At 47.2% G+C, this 22,839-nt stretch overlaps 1 protein-coding gene across 1 annotated transcript in view; it reads left to right on the forward strand.

Annotated features, from left to right (window-relative positions):
* The window catches only part of slc6a3 (solute carrier family 6 member 3), a 145,996-nt gene that overhangs the window by 55,924 nt on the left and 67,233 nt on the right, over nucleotides 1-22,839 (forward strand). The window contains exons 8-10 of the mRNA XM_072509504.1: nucleotides 15,373-15,476; nucleotides 19,092-19,216; nucleotides 21,638-21,750. Of these exons, the coding sequence (XP_072365605.1) occupies nucleotides 15,373-15,476; nucleotides 19,092-19,216; nucleotides 21,638-21,750 (342 nt within the window). The remainder of the gene's footprint in view (nucleotides 1-15,372; nucleotides 15,477-19,091; nucleotides 19,217-21,637; nucleotides 21,751-22,839) is intronic.

The following is a 22,839-nucleotide window of genomic DNA, read 5'->3' on the forward strand; positions in this document are numbered from 1 at the left end:
CCACCCTCTGGAAACTACCCTGTCCTGAATCCCCCTTAGCGGTAGGAGCGGGAAGGCTGACACCTGTTTACGTAGGAAGTCCCGCACCTGCAGATACCTGAATTTGTTTCCCCTCGCCAACCCAAACTTCTCCTCCAGCGCCCTCATACTCGGAAAGCTCCCCTCAATAAACATATCCCCCATCCTCTCAATCCCTGCTCTCTGCCATATCCGGGACCCCCCATCCATACTTCCTGGGGCAAACTGGTGATCATTACAGATTGAGGACCAGACCGATGCTCCCTCTGCTCCCACATGTCTCCTCCATTGCCCCCAGACTGTCAGGGCCGCCACCACCACGGGGCTGGTGGAGTGTCGTACCAGCGGGAACGGCAGAGGCGCTGTTACCAATGCCCCCAGACTGGTGCCCTTGCACGAAGCCGCCTCCATACGCTCGCATGCCGACCCCTCCCCCACCACCCACTTCCTGTTCATGGCTATATTCGCCGCCCAGTAATAGTTACTAAAATTTGGCAGCGCCAGCCCGCCTTCTCCCCGCCTCCGATCAAGCATTACCTTCCTTACTCGCGGGGTCTTGCCCACCCAAACGAAGCCAGTGATCACTTTGTTAACCGGTTTAAAAAAAGATGGGGAGACACTGATATACAAACAGGAATCTCAGGAGGACCGTCATCTTCACCATCTGCACCCTACCAGCTAGTGACAACGGAAGCGCGTCCCATCTCCGAAAATTGTCCTTCATTTGGTCTACTAGTCGGGCCAGATTTAATTTATGCAGCCGCTCCCCATCCCGCGCCACTTGAATGCCTAGGTACCTAAAGCTTCCCCCTCCTAATCTGAACGGCAGCTCTCCCAGTCACCTCGCCTGTCCCCTCGCCTGGACCGCAAACATTTCACTTTTCCCCATATTTAGCTTATACCCTGAAAACCGGCCAAATTCCCCTAGAATGCTCATGATTTCTTCCATTCCCTCTATTGGGTCCGATACATACAGAAGCAGGTCGTCTCCATAGAGCGAGACTCTGTGCTCCACCACCCCCCTGCCTCCCTCCCCACCGGACCAGCCCCTTGAGGCTCTCAGAGCAATTGCCAACGGCTCTATAGCTATGGTGAACAATAGTGGGGAGAGGGGGCATCCCTGACTCGTCTCCCCGTGCAGTCTAAAATAGTCCGATGTTGTCCTATTCATCCGTACGCTTGCCACAGGAGCCTGATACAGCCAACTGACCCAGTCAATAAAGCCCCGCTCAAATCCTAACCGTCCCAGTACCTCCCACAGATAATCCCATTCTACCCGATCAAAGCCTTCTCTGCATCTATTGCGTCCACTACCTCCACCTCCCTACCCTCCGGGGGCATCATGATCACATTTAACAACCTTCTTACATTGGCCACCAACTGCCTACCCGTAAGAAATCCCAAATGGTCCTCCCCAATGTCCTGCTTCAGAATCAGCGAAATCGTGGCCTGTGACATCGTTGGGGGCAGCACCCCTCTTTCCCTTGCCTCATTGAACATCCTCATCAACAATGGTCCCAATATCCCAGAGAACCTTTTATAAAACTCCACTGGGTACCCGTCCGGCCCCGGGGCTTTACCCGACTGCATGGTCTTCAGACCCTCCACTATCTCTTCCAACCCGATCGGGGCCCCCAGCCCTTCTACCAGCTCCCCGTCCACCTTTGGAAAATTCAGCCCCCCCAAGAAGTGCCTCATCCCCTCCGGCCTCGTAGGGGGTTCCGACCTATACAGCCTGCTGTAGAAATCCCTAAATGCCTTATTCACCCCTGCTGAATCTCCAACCAGCTTCCCATCTCCGTCATTTACTTTCCCTATCTCCCTGGCTGCCTCCCTCTTTCTAAGCTGCTGTGCCAGCATTCTGCTGGCCTTCTCTCCATACTCCTAGATCGCTCCCCTCACCTTTCTCAGCTTCTCCACAGCCCACCCTGTGGTTAACAAGCCGAACTCCGCCTGTAGCCTCTGCCGTTCCCTTAAAAGCCCTGCCTCTGGGGACTCCGTATACCTCCTATCAATCTGTAGCATCTCCTTTACCAGTCGGTCCGTCTCTGCCCTGTCCACCTACTCCCTATGGGCCCGTATCGAGATCATCTCCCCTCTGACCGCCGCCTTCAGTGCTTCCCAGACCACCGCTGCTGAAATTTCCCCCCGTGTCGTTGACCAGCAGGTAGCTCTGAATACATTTCCTCAGCCGCTCACACACCCCTTCGTCAGCCAAAAGTCCCACATCTAGCCTCCATTGCGGGCACAGGTTACTGTCTTTACTAACCTGCAGGTCAACCCAGTGCGGAGCATGGTCTGAGATTGTGATCGCCGAGTACCCCGTGTCCACCACCCCCGTCAGTAAAGCCCTGCTCAAAATAAAGAAATCAATCCAGGAGTACACTTTATGCACGTGTGAGTAGAAGGAGAACTCCTTCACCCTCGGCTGCCCAAGTCTCCATGGATCCACCCCCCCATCTGCTCCATGAACCCTCTTAGTTCCTTTGCCATTGCTGGCACCCTGCCCATTTTCGAGCTTGACCGGTCGAAGCCAGGGTCAATAACTGTGTTGAAGTCCCCTCCCATGACCAACCTGTGTGAGTCCAGGTCCGGCATCTTCCCCAGCATCCTCTTTATAAACTCCACATCATCCCAATTTGGCACATACACATTTACTATTGCCACCTGCACCCCATCCAGTTTCCCACTGACCATAATGTACCGACCTCCCACATCCGAGACTATTCTATCCGCCTCAAACACCACCCGCTTATTGATCAGGATCGCGACCCCTCTAGTCTTTGATTCTAGTCCCGAGTGAAAGACCTGGCTGACCCAGCCTTTCCTCAACCTAATCTGGTCAGTTACTCTAAGGTGCGTCTCCTGCAACATTACCACCTCTGCCTTCAGTCCCCTAAGATGCGCGATGACAAGTGCCCTCTTGACCGGCCCCTTTAACCCTCGAACATTCCAGGTGATCAGCCTAGTTGGGGGGCTCATTGACCCCCCTTCGCCGATCAGCCATCCCCTTTTTTGGGCCAGCCTCCAGCCCATGCTCCGCACCTCCACCGGTCAGCCCCCAGGCAGCCTCCACCCCCAAACTCCTGTCTGTCCCTTAGCCAATGTCCCTCCCTCGTCAGCAGAACATTTACCCCCTCCCCCCCCAGTAACAACACTCTGTAATCCAACCCATTTAATATACCGAACATATGCACACCTCCCATTGAGCTTCCGTGAGCTAGCCCGCCCAGCTAGCTAGGTGGCCCCCATCCCTGGCTCCGGATAGTCTCACACCTATTGTTTCCTCCCCACCCTCCCCCCCGCTCATAGAAAGATACTCCAACATCAAACAATCCCCACACAATTGCCCGACAGAAAAACACCAATATCTAAACAAGCACACCTCCGTCCCCCAACAGTGCAAATGAAAACCTTAACTCACTCAGGTCTACCGCTGGTCCCAAATCAATGCAAAAGGCATTACAAACAGCTTCCACAAAACGAAAAACGAGAAACCTTTTTGAAAAAAGAGAACGTTGCAGCAAAGTTCAAAACTTCTCAGTCCACCACCAGTCCTTTCCTTTCCTCATAGTCCAGCGCGTCCTCAGGCGAATCAAAATAAAAGTGCTGTTCCTCGCGCATGACCCAGAGACGGGCCGGATACAACAGTCCGAGCTTCACCTTTTTCTTAAAAAGGATCGACCTAATCTGGTTGAAGCCTGCTCTTCTCCTGGTCACCTCCACACTCAGGTCTTGGTAAACCCGCAGGATACTGTTGTCCCACTTACAGCTCCGTGTCTGCTTGGCCCACTGTAGAATGCGTTCCTTATCCAAGTACCTGTGCAATCTCACCACCATTGCCCTTGGGGGGGGTCTCCCATTCGCGGCTTCCTCGTGAGTGCTCTGTGAGCCCTATCCACCTCCAAGAGTCGGGAGAATGCCCCATTCCCCAGCAGCTTCTCAAACATGTCTGCGATGTATGCCCCAGCGTCTGCTCCTTCGGACCCTTCCGGGAGCCCAACGATTCTCAAGTTCTGCCGGCGGGACCTATTCTCTAGGTCCTCCACCTTCTCCAGGAGCTTCTTCTGCTGGTCTCTCAGCATCCCCACCAACTCCACAGTTCGATGTTCCTCCTGCTCAGCCAACGCCTTCTCTACCTTCTGGATTGCACGATCATGGGCGTCCAATCTAAGCTCCAGCCATTCAATTGACTCTTTTATCGGGTCCAAGCAGTCCCGTTTCTGCTTAGCAAAGCCTTCCTGAATAACTTGCATCAGCTGCTCCGTTGACCGCTGGGTCGACAAATCAGAGGTCCGGTCCTCCGCCATGCTGTCTCCTACTGCGGCTTCAGCCCAAGCCTGCTCTGTCTTTCTGTTTCTGCCTTTACGAGCACTTCTAGTCCTTCTCTCCATGCACTGATGTGGGAATTCAGTACACAATTGCCACTAACATCCGTTTTACAATTCAAGTCCGGTAGAAAATCGGGGAAAAGGTCCAAAAGTCCGACCAGAGCGGGAGCCACCAAATGTGCGACTTTCTCCTTCATAGCCGCCACCGGAAGCGAAATATATTTTTTAAACCTTCAGCATAGATGGCAGTGCTTTGCCCGATGTGTGTGTGTGTGTGCGTGTGTGTGTGAGTCCAGTCCTGAGAATCCTCCATTGCTGTCTCCAATGTTCAGTTGACAAAATATTTTTTTTAAGCAGTTTTTCCTGCCTCAATCCCCACTGCCAGTTTTCTCTTCTGTCATATATTTTTTGTTGCCACAAAGAGAAAAGGTATAGAGATGCCCACGCTCTGGATTATTGTAAACCATGATGAGAGATTTAAGAGGTGTTGCTCATACAATCAAAGATGGTGAACTGCTCAAAGCCCTCAAACCACTCTGCTGATGTCACTACACATCACGCGATGCATGACGAGCAGGAATGTATTCCTTGATACTTACTCTCTGAGATAAACTGGGCATTTTCCATTCCCAATGGCAATGCCTTAATCAATCAGATTTAACTTGGCTGTTTGAGTTTAAACAAAAAGCTTGGAAGTTAACTGTTCCCTGGTGTATTCGCCATGGCAACAGCTCTATCAATCAGAGTCCACATGCTAACTAATCAGCACCTTCTCAGGTAGTGCAGTGGTTCAAGAAGGCAGCTCATCACCACCTTCTTAAGCACAATTAGGGATGGGCATTCAATGATGGCCTAGCCTGTCATGATATTCAAATAAACATCATAACACATACATAATGATAGACAGAGCAACGGACCAATTAATACACATAACACGACAGCCAATCACAGACAAGAGCAGACACAGTATAAAACAAGAAACACAACACTTCCTGGGCAGTCCATCAGGAGACGGCACAGGGCCAGGACCTCGAAGCAAGACACTCACACAGTCACAACGTGCTGAGTACCAAGTTTGTAGTATAAATAGTTTAATAGAATAAAACTGCGTTGTACCAATCGCAACCGTGTTGGTTCGTCTGTATCTCAGAGCACCCAACACTTCATGGTACCAGAAGTGAATCGAAACCTACCCGCAAATCTGCCATCCTGCACCATGGACACCCTCAACAAACCGCAGCTGTTGCAAGTCGCTGGGAACCTGGGCATAAATTGGACGCTCTTCAAGCAGTGCTTCAAACTCTTCATGCAAACCAATGAAAAACAGTGCTCCTCGGACGAAACGAAGATTGCCATCCTCCTCACTACCGCAGGTCAGCACGTCATCCATGTATACAACTCCTTGGTGTTCGTGGAAGGCGAGAACAAAGCTAAGTATGACACGGTCCTCCTCAAGCTCGACCAGTACTTCAACGTTGAGGTCAACGAGAGCTTTGAGAGGTATATCTTCCAGCAGCGCCTGCAAGGTAAGGATGAGCTCTTTCAGTCCTTCCTAACGCACCTCCGCATACTCGCGCAGTCCTGCGGTTACGACACCACCTCAGAGTCCATGATCCGGGACCAGATCGTTTTTGCCGTTGCCTCCGGAGGCCTACGCCAGCAGCTTCTAAAAATAAAAGGCCTGACCTTAGCATCTGCAGTTGAAGCCTGTGTCCTGCATGAGAATGCGACGAGTCGCTATGCCCAATTTCAGGCGACCGAATCGGCACGGAGGGGGTCCCACGTGGCCGAATCGGCAAGCCAGGCCACCCACGAGGCCGAACGCGTCCAGGCAATCGAGTTTTCCTGGCCCGCGGCCCAGACGAGGGCGGCCGTTTCGCGCGCTTTTTGAAGTCTCCCGCGTTTGTGCGCGCCAAAACCTACGGCAACACTGAGGGACGTGCTGCGCAGGCGCGCCCGACGCAAGACCGAACTGCGCATGCGCACTGGCGTAACGAACGCCATGACGTCACGACGTGCGGCAACTGTGGCGCCGCATATTTAAAAGGGCAATGTCCTGCAAAAACCCGACAATGCCTACGCTGTGGCAAGATGGGTCACTACGCCGAGTGTACTGTCGAGCGGCTCAACCTGTTGATCTTCCACATCTCCGACAACCTCGCAGGAACGTGCGGACCATTCAGCCTCCACATTATGACATCCAAACCGATGACACAGATGACCAAGACGCCTTCCGGGTTGCGGTCATTGATGGGAACCGGGCCAACACCATCAATCCGGGCGATGAATGGTGTGCCACCCTGACGGTCAACCGATCGCCGATCACTTTCCGCCTGGACACTGGCGCCTCCACCAGCCTCATAGCGTGGTCCGCCTTCTATGCCATGAAGGTCAGACCACCAATCCGGCCATCCCGGTGCAAGATGGTCGACTACAACGGGAACGTTATCCCGGCCATGGGATCCTGCCAGCTCCAGGTGACACACAACACACACACGGCCACACTCTCGTTCGAGATAGTTGGCTCATCGAAGGACTCCCTGCTGGGCGCACAGGCATGCAAGGCTCTCCACCTCATGCAACGAGTCCACTCTCTCTCTCCCGACGGCACATCTGACTTCCCGGATGCAGTGTACAACGCACAGCTCCAATCGCTCCTCACCCACAACCAGGAGGCATTCGAGGGCATGGGAACACTGCCATACACCTACCGAATTTGCCTCAAACCGGACGCCATCCCGGTCGTTCACGCACCTCGCAGGGTTCCTGCGCCACTTAAAGACCGCCTCAAGCTGCAGCTGCAGGATCTCCAGGACCAAGAGGTCCTATCCAGGGTCACGGAGCCCACGCCATGGGTCAGCTCCATGGTGTGTGTCAAGAAGGCCTCCGGCGAGCTCCGTATCCGTATTGACCCCAAAGACCTCAACAATAATATCATTCGGGAACATTATCCCATAACCAAACGGGAGGAGATCACCAGTGAAATGGCCCAGGCGAAGATATTTACGAAACTGGATGCTTCTAAGGGGTTTTGGCAGATCCAACTCGATCCCCCAGCCGAAAGCTATGCACCTTCAACACCCCTTTCGGCAGGTTCTGCTACAACCGGATACCATTTGGCATCATCTCGGCATCCGAGGTCTTTCATAGCATCATGGAGCAGATGATGGAACGCATCGAAGGGGTGCGCGTATATGTGGACGACGTCATCATCTGGTCCACCACACCGCAGGAGCACATATATCGTCTCCAACGCGTTTTTGCCCGCATACGGGAAAATGGCCTGCGCCTCAACCGAGCCAAGTGTTCCTTTGGCCAGACCGAGTTGAAGTTCCTGGGGGACCATATCTCCCGGTCAGGGGTCCGTCCGGATGCAGACAAGGTGAGCGCCATCACAGCCATGCCGCAGCCGGCCGACAAGAAAGCAGTCCTACGCTTCCTTGGTACGGTCAACTTCCTGGGGAAGTTCATTCCCAACCTTGCCTCCCACACGATGGCTCTGCGCCACCTCGTCAGAAAGTCCACAGAGTTCCAGTGGCAACACACACACCAGCTGGAATGGGAGGAGCTCAAACGCAAACTCACCACTGCACCGGTGTTGCCGTTTTTTGACACGTCTCGTGCCACCCAAATCTCAACTGATGCCAGCCAATCCGGCATTGGAGCAGTGCTCCTGCAGCGGGATGACACGGCATCATGGGCCCCAGTTGCCTATGCATCGTGGGCCATGACCCCCACAGAGCAGCGCTACGCGCAGATCGAAAAAGAGTGCCTGGGCTTGCTAACCGGTTTAGACAAGTTCCATGATTACGTATATGGTCTTCCCCGGTTCACTGTCGAAACTGACCACCGCCCCCTGGTCAGCATAATAAACAAGGATCTGAACGAGATGACCCCTCGCCTCCAGCGCATCCTATTTAAACTCAGGATGTACGACTTCCAACTGGTCTACACTCCAAGGAAGGACCTCATCGTTGCGGATGCCCTATCCAGAGCAGTGAGCACGCCGCCAGATGCGGAGGGGTTCGTATGTCAGGTTGAGGCACAGGTAGGTGGCTTTCACATCGGCAAATCTGCCGGCTGACGACTCCAGTCTCGCCCATATTCGCCGAGAGACTGCGGCCGATCCTCTTCTGCAGCGAGTGATGCGTCACATGATGGGAGGGTGGCCCAAAGGGCAGTGCCCGCAGTTCTACAATGTCCGAGACGACCTAGCCGTCATTGCTGGTGTTCTTCTGAAGCTGGACCGGATTGTGATTCCGCACAGCATGCGCGAGCTGGTTCTCGACCAACTACACGAAGGCCACTTGGGGGTCGAGAAGTGCAGACGGAGGGCCCGAGGGGCGGTATACTGGCCGGGCATCAGTGACGATATTGCCAACATGGTGCTCAACTACAAAGAACAAACAAAGAAATGTACAGCACAGGAACAGGCCCTTCGGCCCTCCAAGCCCGTGCCGACCATACTGCCCGACTAAACTACAATCTTCTCCACTTCCTGGGTCTGTATCCTTCTATTCCCATCCTATTCATATATTTGTCAAGATGCCCCTTAAATGTCCCTATCGTCCCTGCTTCCACTACCTCCTCTGGTAGTGAGTTCCAGGCACCCACTACCCTCTGCGTAAAAAACTTGCCTCGTACATCTACTCTAAACCTTGCCCCTCTCACCTTAAACCAATGCCCCCTAGTAATTGACCCCTCTACCCTGGGGAAAAGCCTCTGACTATCCACTCTGTCTATGCCCCTCATAATTTTGTATACCTCTATCAGGTCGCCCCTCAACCTCCTTCGTTCCAGTGAGAACAAACCAAGTTTATTCAATCGCTCCTCATAGCTTATGCCCTCCATACCAGGCAACATTCTGGTAAATCTCTTCTGCACCCTCTCTAAAGCCTCCACATCCTTCTGGTAGTGTGGTGACCAGAATTGAACACTATACTCCAAGTGTGGCCTAACTAAGGTTCTATACAGCTGCAACATGACTTGCCAATTCTTATACTCAATGCCCCGGCCAATGAAGGCAAGCATGCCGTATGCCTTCTTGACTACCTTCTCCACCTGTGTTGCCCCTTTCAATGACCTGTGGACCTGTACTCCTAGATCTCTTTGACTTTCAATACTCTTGAGGGTTCTACCATTCACTGTATATTCCCTACCTGCATTAGCCCTTCCAAAATGCATTACCTCACATTTGTCCGGATTAAACTCCATCTGCCATCTCTCCGCCCAAGTCTCCAGACAATCTAAATCCTGCTGTATCCTCAGACAGTCCTCATCGCTATCCGCAATTCCACCAACCAACTGTACAATCTGCCAAAGGTTTCAGCCGGCGCAACCTCCTGAGACGCTTCTGCCCCATGAGCTTGTGACGTCCCCCTGGGCGAAGGTGGGTGTCGACCTGTTTCACGCGCTCGGCAGGGACTATGTCATCATAGTTGACTACTTCCCAAACTACCCTGAAGTCATACACCTGCACGATCTGACGTCGTCTGCTGTCATCAGGGCCTGCAAAGACACCTTTGCTCGCCATGGCATTCCGTTGACTGTCATGTCGGACAATGGGCCCTGTTTCGCCAGCCAGGAATGGTCATTGTTTGCTGCCTCGTATGGCTTCACACACGTGACGTCCAGCCCTCTGCACCCCCAGTCAAATGGAAAGGCGGAGAAGGGCGTTCACATTGCCAAGCGGCTCCTCTGCAAGGCTGCTGCTGCCGGGTCGGATTTCTGCCTCGCCCTGCTGGCCTATCGCTCGGCCCCACTAGCCACTGGTCTCTCACCAGCACAGCTGCTGATGGGTCGCGCCCTCAGAACCACTGTGCCTTCCATCCAGGCACCAACAATAGACCATGCTCCAGTACTGCATAGGATGCAACTGCAGCGCGGTCGCCAGAAGAGATCGTATGACACACGGGCAACTGATCTTCCCTCCCTGGCCCCTGGAGACAACGTCCGCATCCACCTACCAGAAGGTGGCTTGTCACCACCTGCCGAAGTTCTCCGACGCGTGGCTCCCCGCTCGTTCCTGGTACGCATGCCCGATGGATCCGTGCATAGGCGCAATCGCCGGGCTATTCGCTTACTTCCACGCTCGCAACGGGACCTTACACAGACGGCGTGTCCTCCACTGGTTCCTGATAGCGACTTCGTGGAGCTGCCGTCTACCATGCCCCTTCTGTCGCCGTCCGTGGCTAGGCCCGCACCTCAGCCGGTGGTTCTCGACCCACCCTTGAGGCGGTCAACCCGAATTTGTCGCCCACCTACTAGACTGGACTTATGAGACTGTTCACACGTTTTATAACATGTCTATGTTTTTCTCGTTACAGGCATTCGTTTGATCGTTCCAAGTTTCCACGTTGTTTTTCTTTTTGTTATGGTACAATCTCGTTAGCATGTCACACCTGACATCGCCCCTTGTATATAGTTAAGCCCCATGTACATGATGTAAATATTACGCACACACACACATTTAGCTGCACTCAGGACACATTTATATTTATAACCACGTAGGCACATAATCTTGTAAAAAAAGGTGGGATGTCATGATATTTAAATAAACATCATAACACATACATAATGATAGACAGAGCAACAGACCAATTAACACACATAACACGACAGCCAATCACAGACAAGAGCAGACACAGTATAAAACAAGAAACACAACACTTCCTGGGCAGTCCATCAGGAGACGGCACAGGGCCAGGACCTCAAAGCCAGACACTCACACAGTCACAACGTGCTGAGTACCAAGTTTGTAGTATAAATAGTTTAGTAGAATAAAACTGCGTTGTACCAATCGCAACCGTGTTGGTTCGTCTGTACCTCAGAGCACCCAACACTTCATAGCCATTGATACCTGAATCCTAAAAATGAATTTTAAAAGTATAACTTGTTGTTCCCTTTGAGATTTGGTATTGTTGCGATTCGGTCCTAATGAATGCAAGAAGAAAAGCTTTGACAGCTTGTTTCTTTTCTCAGCAATATTAGTTTCCTTGGAATGCTGGAATGCAGAATTTTTCCTCTGCTCAAAATACTGATCCAAAATAATTATTCAGCGTATTCACCATTTCCTTATTTTCACTCACAATATCACAACCATTTGTTTCCATCTTTCCAACATTGCCCCTGGCCACCTTTTTCTGGAACAATTGTAAAAATGTTTTGTGTTGATTTTAATATCTCTTCAATTTTTAAAAAATTCACCTTTATTGTAGTTTGTCCTATCTGTTTTGCCATCTTTTTCTGTCTTTGTATCTCTCCTATTTGCCAGGTCTGTGCTATTGTTTGCTCTATTTATTTCAATAAACTTCCCTTTATCTATTGTGTTCTCTTTCAATCCTCCAAAATCTCTATTCCTGTAAACCTCTTTCTCTGAATTTCTTGCGCCATATCTTTTCATAAGTTTCTACTCTTTTAATAAGAAAATCCTATTTTTATTACAAACAAAATTAACATTTGGGTATATTGGATATATTGTTGATGATTGAAATGCTTCTTTAATATCCACATGAAGCATCCTCATGCATTTTGTCTAACCACCCTGTCCATTATTTCTTCAAAGAATCCTATATGGCTCATCAACCAAGATCTGCCCTTGGTAGTCTGTGCTGCTTGTTTTTTGATCAACTCTTGTTCTCCAACTGCTTAGCCATTTTCCCTCATATTATAGGGTTTAATAGCATGAAGGGTTCTTATGACCAGCCATTTTAATTTTGGAAGAAATCCTGGATAGATGTATTAAATGGTGTTTCTCAATTCCACTGAAGTTACTGCAGGCAGTTGAAGGAAGCCTGAATGGGTTCCTGGCATAGTGACAAACCAGGGACTGACGTAGGATTAAATGATGTACAATTTACTGATTTAGTCTTATTTTCTTTCTCAAAGTGGGAAATCACATTTGACATCTTTCAATATCCCAGCAAAATTTTTGTTTACGCAATATTCTGCAAGAGTGTAATTAGAACTTGTGTTATTTAATCTTTAGCTTCCCTCAGGCTTCTTGAGTTGAAATCAGAAAATCTTGGTGATATGCCTCTCTCAAGTTTGAGTCGTTTCTTTAGTCACATTCCTCTTTTAATGGTGTTTGGTATTTACAGTTAGGAAGTCACGCCACATCCAACTCTGACTGGTGCCATTTTGAAAAGATCTTACCATCAGCACCTGCCTGCTTGAGGTAGTGGATCTCTTTTAGTGAGAACAATCACAGTCCTAGGACCTGATTTCCACTGTAGGTTGGAACATGTGCCATACAATTAGACGGCTGATGGACCTGAAGGGACTTTGTGAAGGCAAGCTTGGAATTATTTTTGTGGACCATGGAGGAGCAGGAAATGTTCCCCATGACCCACAAGAATAATCTGGGCTGCTGCCACCCAAGGACATTCCCACTCTGCAATCTCAAGTTGCCTCCATCATAGTTACTTTCCTGCTGGCTGCCGCAGCCCAAACGTAGTAAGCCTTAATCAAGTGACCTTCACCGGGGAAGCTCTTTCAAAATGGGACCGGCCACATTGTCCAGGTCAGTAAGGTTACCAACACCCCCTTTTGAGACTGTTACTTCCCTGTGAATGCTGGGAGAATCAAATGGGCATGGGCTCTTGATGTCGTATGGACAAGACCATCGTTCAAGCCATCGACCAAATAGTTTAGAAAGAAGATTTGTTGGGCAAGCTTTTCAATGCAGGATTGGGAACCCAACACATAGATGAATTCTGTGTCCAACCCTGTGCCCGCACTGCATCAATATCACAACATGAGTTTAGTTTTAAATGGTGTAAATGGCCGGGAGGAGAGCTCAGTGCTCAATTAGAGGCACCGAGCTCCTTCAGGAGGCGGGAGCTGCCTGCTTGGTACCAGCGGCCATGTTGGAGGCTGTCTCTGCTTTATTGATGTGAGCAGGCCGCTCCTCAGAAGTGGAAGGAAGGGAACAGTCGCCTTCCACAACAATGTAGGACCAGTGCTTGTGCCTCCACTGGTTGGCCCCACAGGTTTGTTTAACGACCATTGTGAATGAAATTATTTGAAACCTGCAATGAACCAACTGACATGCACAGAACTAGGCTGGATCACATGAAAAACTGTTTTCCGTATCAACTCCTTAGCAAGCATCCTAAGGAGCTTAAGGGGCTATTAATTGGTGTCAGCTGCATTGCCTACTCATTCCTTCCTGCTGTCGCTTTGAAATTTGAAACTGTCCTGAAGGTGTTGCGATCCTGAGCAAACTATTTCCAAAGCTCGCCCGTAACACTTCCTGCTGTCTGGATAATTTATATGCAAAGCGGTAAATTTTTGTTTACTTTATGAAAAGAATTATAGAGAAGGAAAATAATACTGGTCAGCCTATTATTTCCAATAACCACAGTGTCAGTTTCAAGCCAAGGAGACATTTCACAGGTACTGTTCTCTAAAATATCATTTAAAAATTACGTTTCCTTTGATTACTTTATTTACTCGGCGAAGTTGCTGTCATGATATACATTAGCATATCATGGTGCAATTACACACACTGACACACTGATGGACATACAGCAGGACCAACCAGCATATACAACATCGCAGCCAATCGCCAGTGAGAGCACACGCACTATAAAGACAGGGGACACCAGAGTTCCCGCTCTTTCTAGCAGCAGCCAGCTCAGAGCACAAAGCTCACAGCCTGCCTCTCAGACATTCACCATGTGCTGAGTGCCTCACCTAGATAGTGATAGGACAGTAGAATGGTAGAACCCTCAAGAGTATTGAAAGTCAAAGAGATCTAGGAGTACAGGTCCACAGGTCATTGAAAGGGGCAACACAGTTGGAGAAGGTAGTCAAGAAGGCATACGGCATGCTTGCCTTCATTGGCCGGGGCATTGAGTATAAGAATTGGCAAGTCATGTTGCAGCTGTATAGAACCTTAGTTAGGCCACACTTGGAGTATAGTGTTCAATTCTGGTCGCCACACTACCAGAAGGATGTGGAGGCTTTAGAGAGGGTGCAGAAGAGATTTACCAGAATGTTGCCTGGTATGGAGGGCATAAGCTATGAGGAGCGATTGAATAAACTCGGTTTGTTCTCACTGGAACGAAGGAGGTTGAGGGGCGACCTGATAGAGGTATACAAAATTATGAGGGGCATAGACAGAGTGGATAGTCAGAGGCTTTTCCCCAGGGTAGAGGGGTCAATTACTAGGGGGCATAGGTTTAAGGTGAGAGGGGCAAAGTTTAGAGTAGATGTACGAGGCAAGTTTTTTACGCAGAGGGTAGTGGGTGCCTGGAACTCACTACCGGAGGAGGTAGTGGAAGCAGGGACGATAGGGACATTTAAGGGGCATCTTGACAAATATATGAATAGGATGGGAATAGAAGGATACGGACCCAGGAAGTGTAGAAGATTGTAGTTTAGTCGGGCAGTATGGTCGGCACGGGCTTGGAGGGCCGAAGGGCCTGTTCCTGTGCTGTACATTTCTTTGTTCTTTGTTTGTTTGTTTGACAGGGTCCACAGATAAACTGGTAATGCACGAGCCCAAGCTTACAGTATGTTATTACAGTTGAGTTGTTAACAAATTAGAGTTACACCATCTCCAGCCGTGTTGACCTGTTTGTAGACCAGAACACCCAACACGACAGTTGCAATGGAAATAGATCCTGACTCTTCAACAGCCCCTGTACCAACTTTATATTTTAAATGGCAATAGCTGATCAATATTGAATAAATCAATTCATTTTTAGCAAGGTTTTCTGTAAATGTATTGACTGCCTGCATGCAGTATTTTACTCTGCAGTGGTGTTGACACTAATATGTTGAACTTGTACAAGCAAACACATACAAAAGATACCAATTTATGCACCCATTCCCCGATTGCCAATAACTAAGCATGGAGTGCTAACCTACAAAACAGATTGTACAGATGCACACTACAACAATTTACAAAATTGCCCTTATTTTAATATTGTCTTTGATCTCTGTGTTGAATAGGTTCCCGCAATTATCTCTAATAACAGCTCTTTTTCTCTCCTTTGTGCTTCTGTTTTGTTCTTAGGTTTGGATAGATGCGGCTACACAGATCTGTTTCTCGCTTGGAGTGGGGTTTGGTGTACTAGTAGCATTTGCAAGCTACAACAAATTTAATAACAATTGTTACAGGTGGGCTATGTTGCTAGCTTTGCTTTCTTTGTGTGATGCTTCTAATACCTTTTGGAATACAAAATTTGAGAAGTTGCCTATAGATTGACTGGCTATTAGTTAAAGCCATCTGAATCACTCTCATCCTGTTATCTTGTCAAGAGCCAAAACTGAATCGTCCCCTGCTAATCTGGCTGCTCTTTGTGACTTGTAAAACGAGTCTCACATGACTAATTTAACTCCCACAGACTTTGCAGGAACCTCCTGTCTGAGAGGAGAATATTTATTTGGTTACTTCTGCACAGTTAGGGAACTGAACCCTGCTCTAGATCAGGAAATGATAGCAATCTCTGTGTTTCAGGCCCAGCTCCTCAATGACTCATCGTATTCCTTGTTGTGAAGTTTTGCTGAAACCATTTGGAAATGACTGTAATGCCATTTGAGAAACAATAAATTCTGTTTTATAACTGTTAGATTACATTTAGCATATAGTCAAGGTATTGGTTCACAAGACAGAACTTGTAATAATATATTATTTTAATAGTGAATTACAAGAATAGTTCACTATCTTGAAGAAAATACATTTATATTTTGAATGTACTATATTTTACTCTGTCATTCTATGTTTTACGACTAGGGTGCTTTATGGAAGTAAATTATTTTGGCATGTTCATTTACCTTAGATAACAAATCGTTCATTGAATATTTTTTGCTCGCTGAGTTAATTCAAAATTCACTTAAATTTTCCTTTCAACAGTCCAATAGGGTCAACTTTCAAAGTCATGTCTTCTGATGGATTGAAGTTGATCTTTAGATAGTTTTCAGCACAGCAAAGACAGATTTGGAATAAATTTGGGTCACAGATCAAAAATAGGAGGAATTCAAAAGCAGTTAACTTTTTTTTAGATAAAAACAAAGGAGTAGAATTTCAACAGTGTACTCCTGACCTTTCCCCAACCATCCAAAATTTAACTTTCATAGACGATCACTGGAAACCATTCCCGAAAGGTACATGCAGACGTTTCTCCAGATTTTCTACCAAACTCGCATTAAAATCAGGGGAATCTGCATAGAAATTTTTGATCAAAGTGGATAAGAAATAATGTAACATCAAAGTTAAAATGGAAAACATAGAAGAAAAATATGGCAGGAAAAGAGAAGACAAATAGTTTTATCACTTAAAACTTAGCCAAGTGGATCTCCCTATATTAATCAAGTTGGAGATGCATTTCTTTATTCTGTGCTTATTTTACTTTCACTATTCTTTCTCTTTGAATGCGCTTTAACAGCCTCGTTGCACCCGACTTGATGTCGGGACGAGTTGTTGAATCTCGCAAGAGGCCTCAAAAAGTCTCACCAGATTTAGTGGAATCCCACGAAAAATCCCGTGGAAAAATGAGTAGTCTGCACTCATTGTAGTATCTGTACCATCTTGTTGTATTCATGCTGTGCAGCTCAAATTCATGTCCTTTGAGACAGTCAATCCTCTATATATTATCATTACATTGTGTTCCTTTGTGCCGTGGTCTATCAGTCTCATGTCATATGCCTGTAACTGCTGTATGTTTTCCATCGTGCTATTATTTGCTTTGCCTGTTTCTCAATGACTGCTTTTGTGTCCTTGTGCTCACATCTCTGCAATCGCCTCCTATTTATTCCAAGTCCCATCTCTGCTTTTTTGATGGCTCCCTACCACTCTCCTCTTGTCTGTTCTGCTTGTCCATCTTACTGCAGTACCTGAAACTTTGACAAGCAAATGCCCTCTTTTCCGACCATAGAGTTGGAAAATAGGCATTTGGTTTTAATCACTTAACAAGCAATTCCAATGGGATAAGCACATTAAAAGAAAAAAATGCCAAATGCTGTTCGTGGTGTGCTTTGGAGAAGTTGGATGGGTGAGGATAAAGATGGCTGAGTGAGGTCTAAAGTTTGGTCCAAATGACCAAAGTGCCATCAGGAGAAAGAAAAGACAACAGTGTATGCAATGCATAGCCCAAAGTTAAGAACATTCCACCTGGGACTTGTCTTGGGGATGGGAGACAATCAGACTAGGCACCCAAAAATCTTTACAGAAGGACAGGAATATGGAATTAGCAGGACGCAAGTAGAGGGAGCAGATTCAGCAGATGGTCTGAGGCTGAGTGCCTGAGGAAGCAGCGGGGGGAGGGGGGGGGGGGGGGGGGGCGGTGATTCTGTGAAAAGGGAGGGGGCGGAGGGAGTGGCAGGGAGTTACAGGGACTACCAGGAGTAGAGAGAGAATGTGAATACAAACATGCTGTAACTGAGTAATTGGGCTAAAGTGCTTCAGGGTCATTTTTCAACGACTAATCAGAAAAGTTAGGCAGGAGTGAGGGTCCTAAATTATTTTCAATGGAAGACTGGACAGCTGGGTCATGGACATATGAATAAACTTTATTAATCTTTATCAGTATATCCATTGTGCTCCAACAATTCCATTGGTTCAGTGTCTTGCACAGATAGATGTTCAGAATTGATGTGTAAGTTAAAATATGCAGATACTCAGTTGATTAAGGAGCTAAGTAACATCATGGGAGCAACACTTGCATTACAAATCACATTGTGTACACTCATAGCACCAACAGTATTGGACTCAATTACATTGTTGCAATCACACATTTTTGAGTGTTTTAAACTATACATGTTAATAGTATCAAAATATCAAGATAATAAAGCTACTCTTAATGCCTTGGACTTTACAATAATATCCTATTGTTATATTCCACACAGAGTGACACCTGTAAAAAATGTTGCACAGTCAGTACTCCCAAGTTATGCTGTTGTAGTTACACTGCACCTAACTTTGTGACAAAGAAGCATTGATGGAAGCACAAATGCAGATCTTCGTTCACCAGTGAGTTCAGTTAATCTCCAGGAAAGGTTACTCTCTGCCCCAGATTTCATTGAGAAACAGTAAACCGCAGATGTTGGAAATCTGATTTGAAAACAAAAAATGCCAGAAATACTCAGTAGGTCTGGCAGCATCTGTAGAAACAGAATTAACATTTCTGGTTTTGAGCAAGGGATGGATGGGAAGAGAGATTGAATGACGAAGAGTTGGTCTTCCAGGACGACAGGCAATGGTGATGGGGGTAAGAAAATAAACAAGAGGTGTGCCCAGAGCTTGCTGTCTGTAAGAGAAAAACCGCAACAGGTAAAGTAGGAAACAGAATTGTGGTCGTGGGGGACATGAGGAAAGTGGAGGTGGTGGTGGGTTGAGGCTGGGGGCAGGGGCCAGGGATTATGGTCTGAAATTGTTAAACTTAATGTTGAGTTTGGAAGCACTTGGAGCATCGGGTGTATTTGTAAGAGCTGTATTAATCAGCAATGAGTCCATCTCTCACTTTGTGGAGTGGTTGTGAAATTAGTGATCGAACTTTACCTAAAGCCTACAGGAATGGGATTCAAATTGCTTATTACCTTTCCAGCCTTTGGAGGAAGCCAAGTGTCTTTTGTCCAGACTGCCATGTTCCACTCAGATACTCACTTCATATGCATTATGAATTTTAAAACATATCATGAGCGTGGAACTTCCCACCACTAGGATATAATCTGTGTCACACACCTCACATTCCTCCCAAGATTTACACTGGATTTGACTCTCCTTTTTCTTCTTAGGGATGCTATCGTTACAAGTTCTGTCAACTCCGTCACAAGTTTCTTCTCTGGTTTTGTTGTCTTCTCTTTTTTGGGCTACATTTCAAAGCGGCATGGAGTGGCTCTGGAGGATGTGGCCACTGGAGGTGAGGTCAAAGGGCTGATTTGGCCCACGTTATACCTTCATTTATCATAATGTACACCGAATAGCTGTAGGCAAAAAATGCATGGGTCAGTACAGAATAGTGTCACCATTTTCTTTGCAGATGAATCACCCCACAAGGCTAATCTGTAAAACGAAAATCTTCCCATGAAATGACTGAGAATTAGGTCACAATTTAAGGTGATTCAGTCATATAATATCAGATTCACCAATGTTTTAAGGAACTCTAATCCAAAAACAACTGGAATAATTACACACCAGTTTCTCATTTGCTCAATTATTTGTACATTAAGTTAATACATTTGGATTGGGGGTTGGTTAGCTCAGTTGGTTGGATGGCTAGTTTGTGATGTGGAGTGAGGCTAACAGTATGAGTTTTATTCCCTTACAGCCTGAGGTCATCTATCAAGGCCCACCTTCTCAACCTTTCCCCTTGCCTGAGATGCGGTGACCCTCAGGTCAAATCACCACCAGTCAGCTCTTTCTCAAAAGGGGAGAGCAGCCTATGGTCTCCTGGGACTATGGTGACTTTCATTTCACACTTGGATTCCTTTTTTTAACAATTTGCTCTCATGACACTGCTGACACTAGGCCATGGCAGCATTAATAATGGATTAACCATCATGTGTGAGTCCACTCTTCCACTCTGGTGGGTAAAACTGAACAATAGATCCTGCAGAGCGCACCAATGTTAAAGGTTATTGGCTCGTTTGATCAGTCACGATTGAATTTATTTCTCTCCACCAGATTTTTAGTCTATGTTTTAATTACATTGTTGCTGAGGCCACAATACTATCAATGATGTACTGGACACTGAGGAACTGTGGACACAATGGCTACACACATGAGACGTTGGACAACGAACAATCTTAACTTAATAGATGCTTGTGTCAATCACAGCATACAGAAAATATTCACACTTATTAATTTCCCATCAGAATCCAGAATGGTCAGCAGTTGGCGGGTTTTGAGTTTATAGTCCAATTTGGGTTTATATTCTAATTCCTAAACTGGATTTATTGTTTAGTGTCAAGCTGATTTGGGGTTTATAGTATAGAACATAGAACATAGAACATAGAAAATACAGCACAGAACAGGCCCTTCGGCCCACGATGTTGTGCCGAACCTTTGTCCTAGATTAATCAAAGATTATCATTGAATTTACAGTGCAGAAGGAGGCCATTCGGCCCTTTGAGTCTGCACCGGCTCTTGGAAAGAGCACCCTACCCAAACTCAACACCTCCGCCCAACACCAAGGGCAATTTGGACATTAAGGGCAATTTATCATTGGCCAATTCACCTAACCCGCACATCTTTGGACTGTGGGAGGAAACCGGAGCACCCGGAGGAAACCCACGCAGACACGGGGAGGACGTGCAGACTCCGCACAGACAATGACCCAAGCCGGAATCGAACCTGGGACCATGGAGCTGTGAAGCAATTGTGCTATCCACAATGCTACCGTGCTGCCCTTAAGAACAAATAAATCTACACTATATCATTTTACCGTAATCCATGTACCTATCCAATAGCTGCTTGAAGGTCCCTAATGTTTCCGACTCAACTACTTCCACAGGCAGTGCATTCCATGCCCCCACTACTCTCTGGATAAAGAACCTACCTCTGATATCCCTCCTATATCTTCCACCTTTCACCTTAAATTTATGTCCCCTTGTAATGGTGTGTTCCACCCGGGGAAAAAGTCTCTGACTGTCTACTCTATCTATTCCCCTGATCATCTTATAATTTGTGTTTATAGTCAAATTCTTAAATCGGATGCCCGTTTCCTTCAATTTGAACTTTACCCTTCACAATGTGGTGCTAAACAGTCATGGAGAAGTCTGCTGCCTGTACAGTTCAGTGTGGTGGGGGATTTGGACACTGGCCGGAAAACATGAGCAGACCTATTCTGAAGTTTGAGTGTAAAATAACTTTGACATCGACAGTAAGAATGCATTTTTGCTTCAGCCAAGTAATCCAGTGTATCACTTTACAGGCCAAGCTTAATCTCCCCTAACATCTTCCCCAAATATATTTGATGTTAATCTCAGAAGGCCAAAGTCAAAAGAACCAATGTGGCATTTTCCAATTTTCTGTAGTAACAGACTCAGATGGTCTTCTGAGGTCAGTAAATTAGCATGAAAGATAAAGTAACTATTTACATGCTTAATTGGAATACACTTGAAACCACTGAAAATTATTTTACATCGGTTTACAGCTATCTGTCAGGGAACGTTTCCATCCCAGCTTCCTACATTAGATTCCAAGTCAAGTACCACAAGTGAAAGATCAGCAAGCTACCTAATGCACCAGCTAGTACACTTTACAGCTTTAAACCTTACAAATGTAAATATACATATCAAAAGTTATTTTAATTGGAAAACTACTTTATTTCTATTTTCAGAAGCCGGGTTGGTCTTTATCATTTACCCAGAGGCTATCGCCACTCTTCCTGGTTCATCGGTTTGGTCAGTCATTTTTTTCATCATGCTACTGACGTTGGGACTTGACAGTGCAGTGAGTGCATTCAATGTTATATTTTGGTGGTCAATGGAACAAATAGATCGTGGGCGCGATTCTGTGGGTCCATTCGTCGCAGACGCAAATCCCATAATGGCTGCAAACTCTCGCTAGAGGCCAAAAATGGGATTTGCGCCGGTGAGATTTCCCATTGCGATGTTCCTGGGCCCTCCCTGATGACAGAATCAGGTTCACGTCCAGGAAAGGCGAGAACTTGATTTGAATTAATTTGAATCCATTTCAATGTCATTAGCGAGGTTATAGTCACTTTTTCAGACTTCTTTGAATTTTTCTGCCCACGAGCATGATGTCACATGGGCACGATTCACTGCTCCTTTTTTAGAAAATGGGAATCAGGCACCAAGACCTCTGGGAGGGGGGTAGGAGGTGAGCATCACTGTCTTCACCAAGGCTGTACAAGAGAACAATGTCTACAGGCCAGCTGTAGAGGGGAGCAGGTTCAAGGGTGTTGGGCGGGATGAAGTGGTGTTGGGGGTGATGGGAGGAGATGGTTGGGATCCACATACAGGATGGGGGTTGCGGCTGGTGTATATTGTCCTGAAGTCTTCAGTCTGTCTGTTTTCGAAAGTGTTCACAGTCCTGAATGAATCTGGAACCTGTCTGTGTTATTAAATGTTCACAGTCATGAATCAGACTCCTGCCCGTATGGTCAGGAGGTGAAAATGAGCGTTTAGTTTACAGTTGTTAATGGCATGGGGATATGGAGCATCCTAGGGTGTGGGGCACATGAGGTTGGAGGAAGGGTACGATGAGACTGAAGGAGACCTGCCTAATGGGCTGGTTGGATGAGACCCCAAATCCAAAAGCAGGATAGTAAACAAAATTGGGAGGATGGGGTCCCGGCCGGGCCGGTTGGCACGCACTCCGAGATTATGCAGTGGCTGCCCAGGAGTCTTAAATGCAAAGGCATGGCAGCAATGAGATCTCGGGATGACACAACCTGATTATGAACGGTGCCTATTAATATTAATTAACACGAGTAATTGTGCCCTCTAACATTCCAGAGACTAAAGCTCGTCAAACTAATTGACCATCAAGAGTTACTACCCCTTAACAATGTCAGCT

Source organism: Scyliorhinus torazame, chromosome 6 (assembly GCF_047496885.1).
Source record: "Scyliorhinus torazame isolate Kashiwa2021f chromosome 6, sScyTor2.1, whole genome shotgun sequence".
Taxonomy (NCBI): domain Eukaryota; kingdom Metazoa; phylum Chordata; class Chondrichthyes; order Carcharhiniformes; family Scyliorhinidae; genus Scyliorhinus; species Scyliorhinus torazame.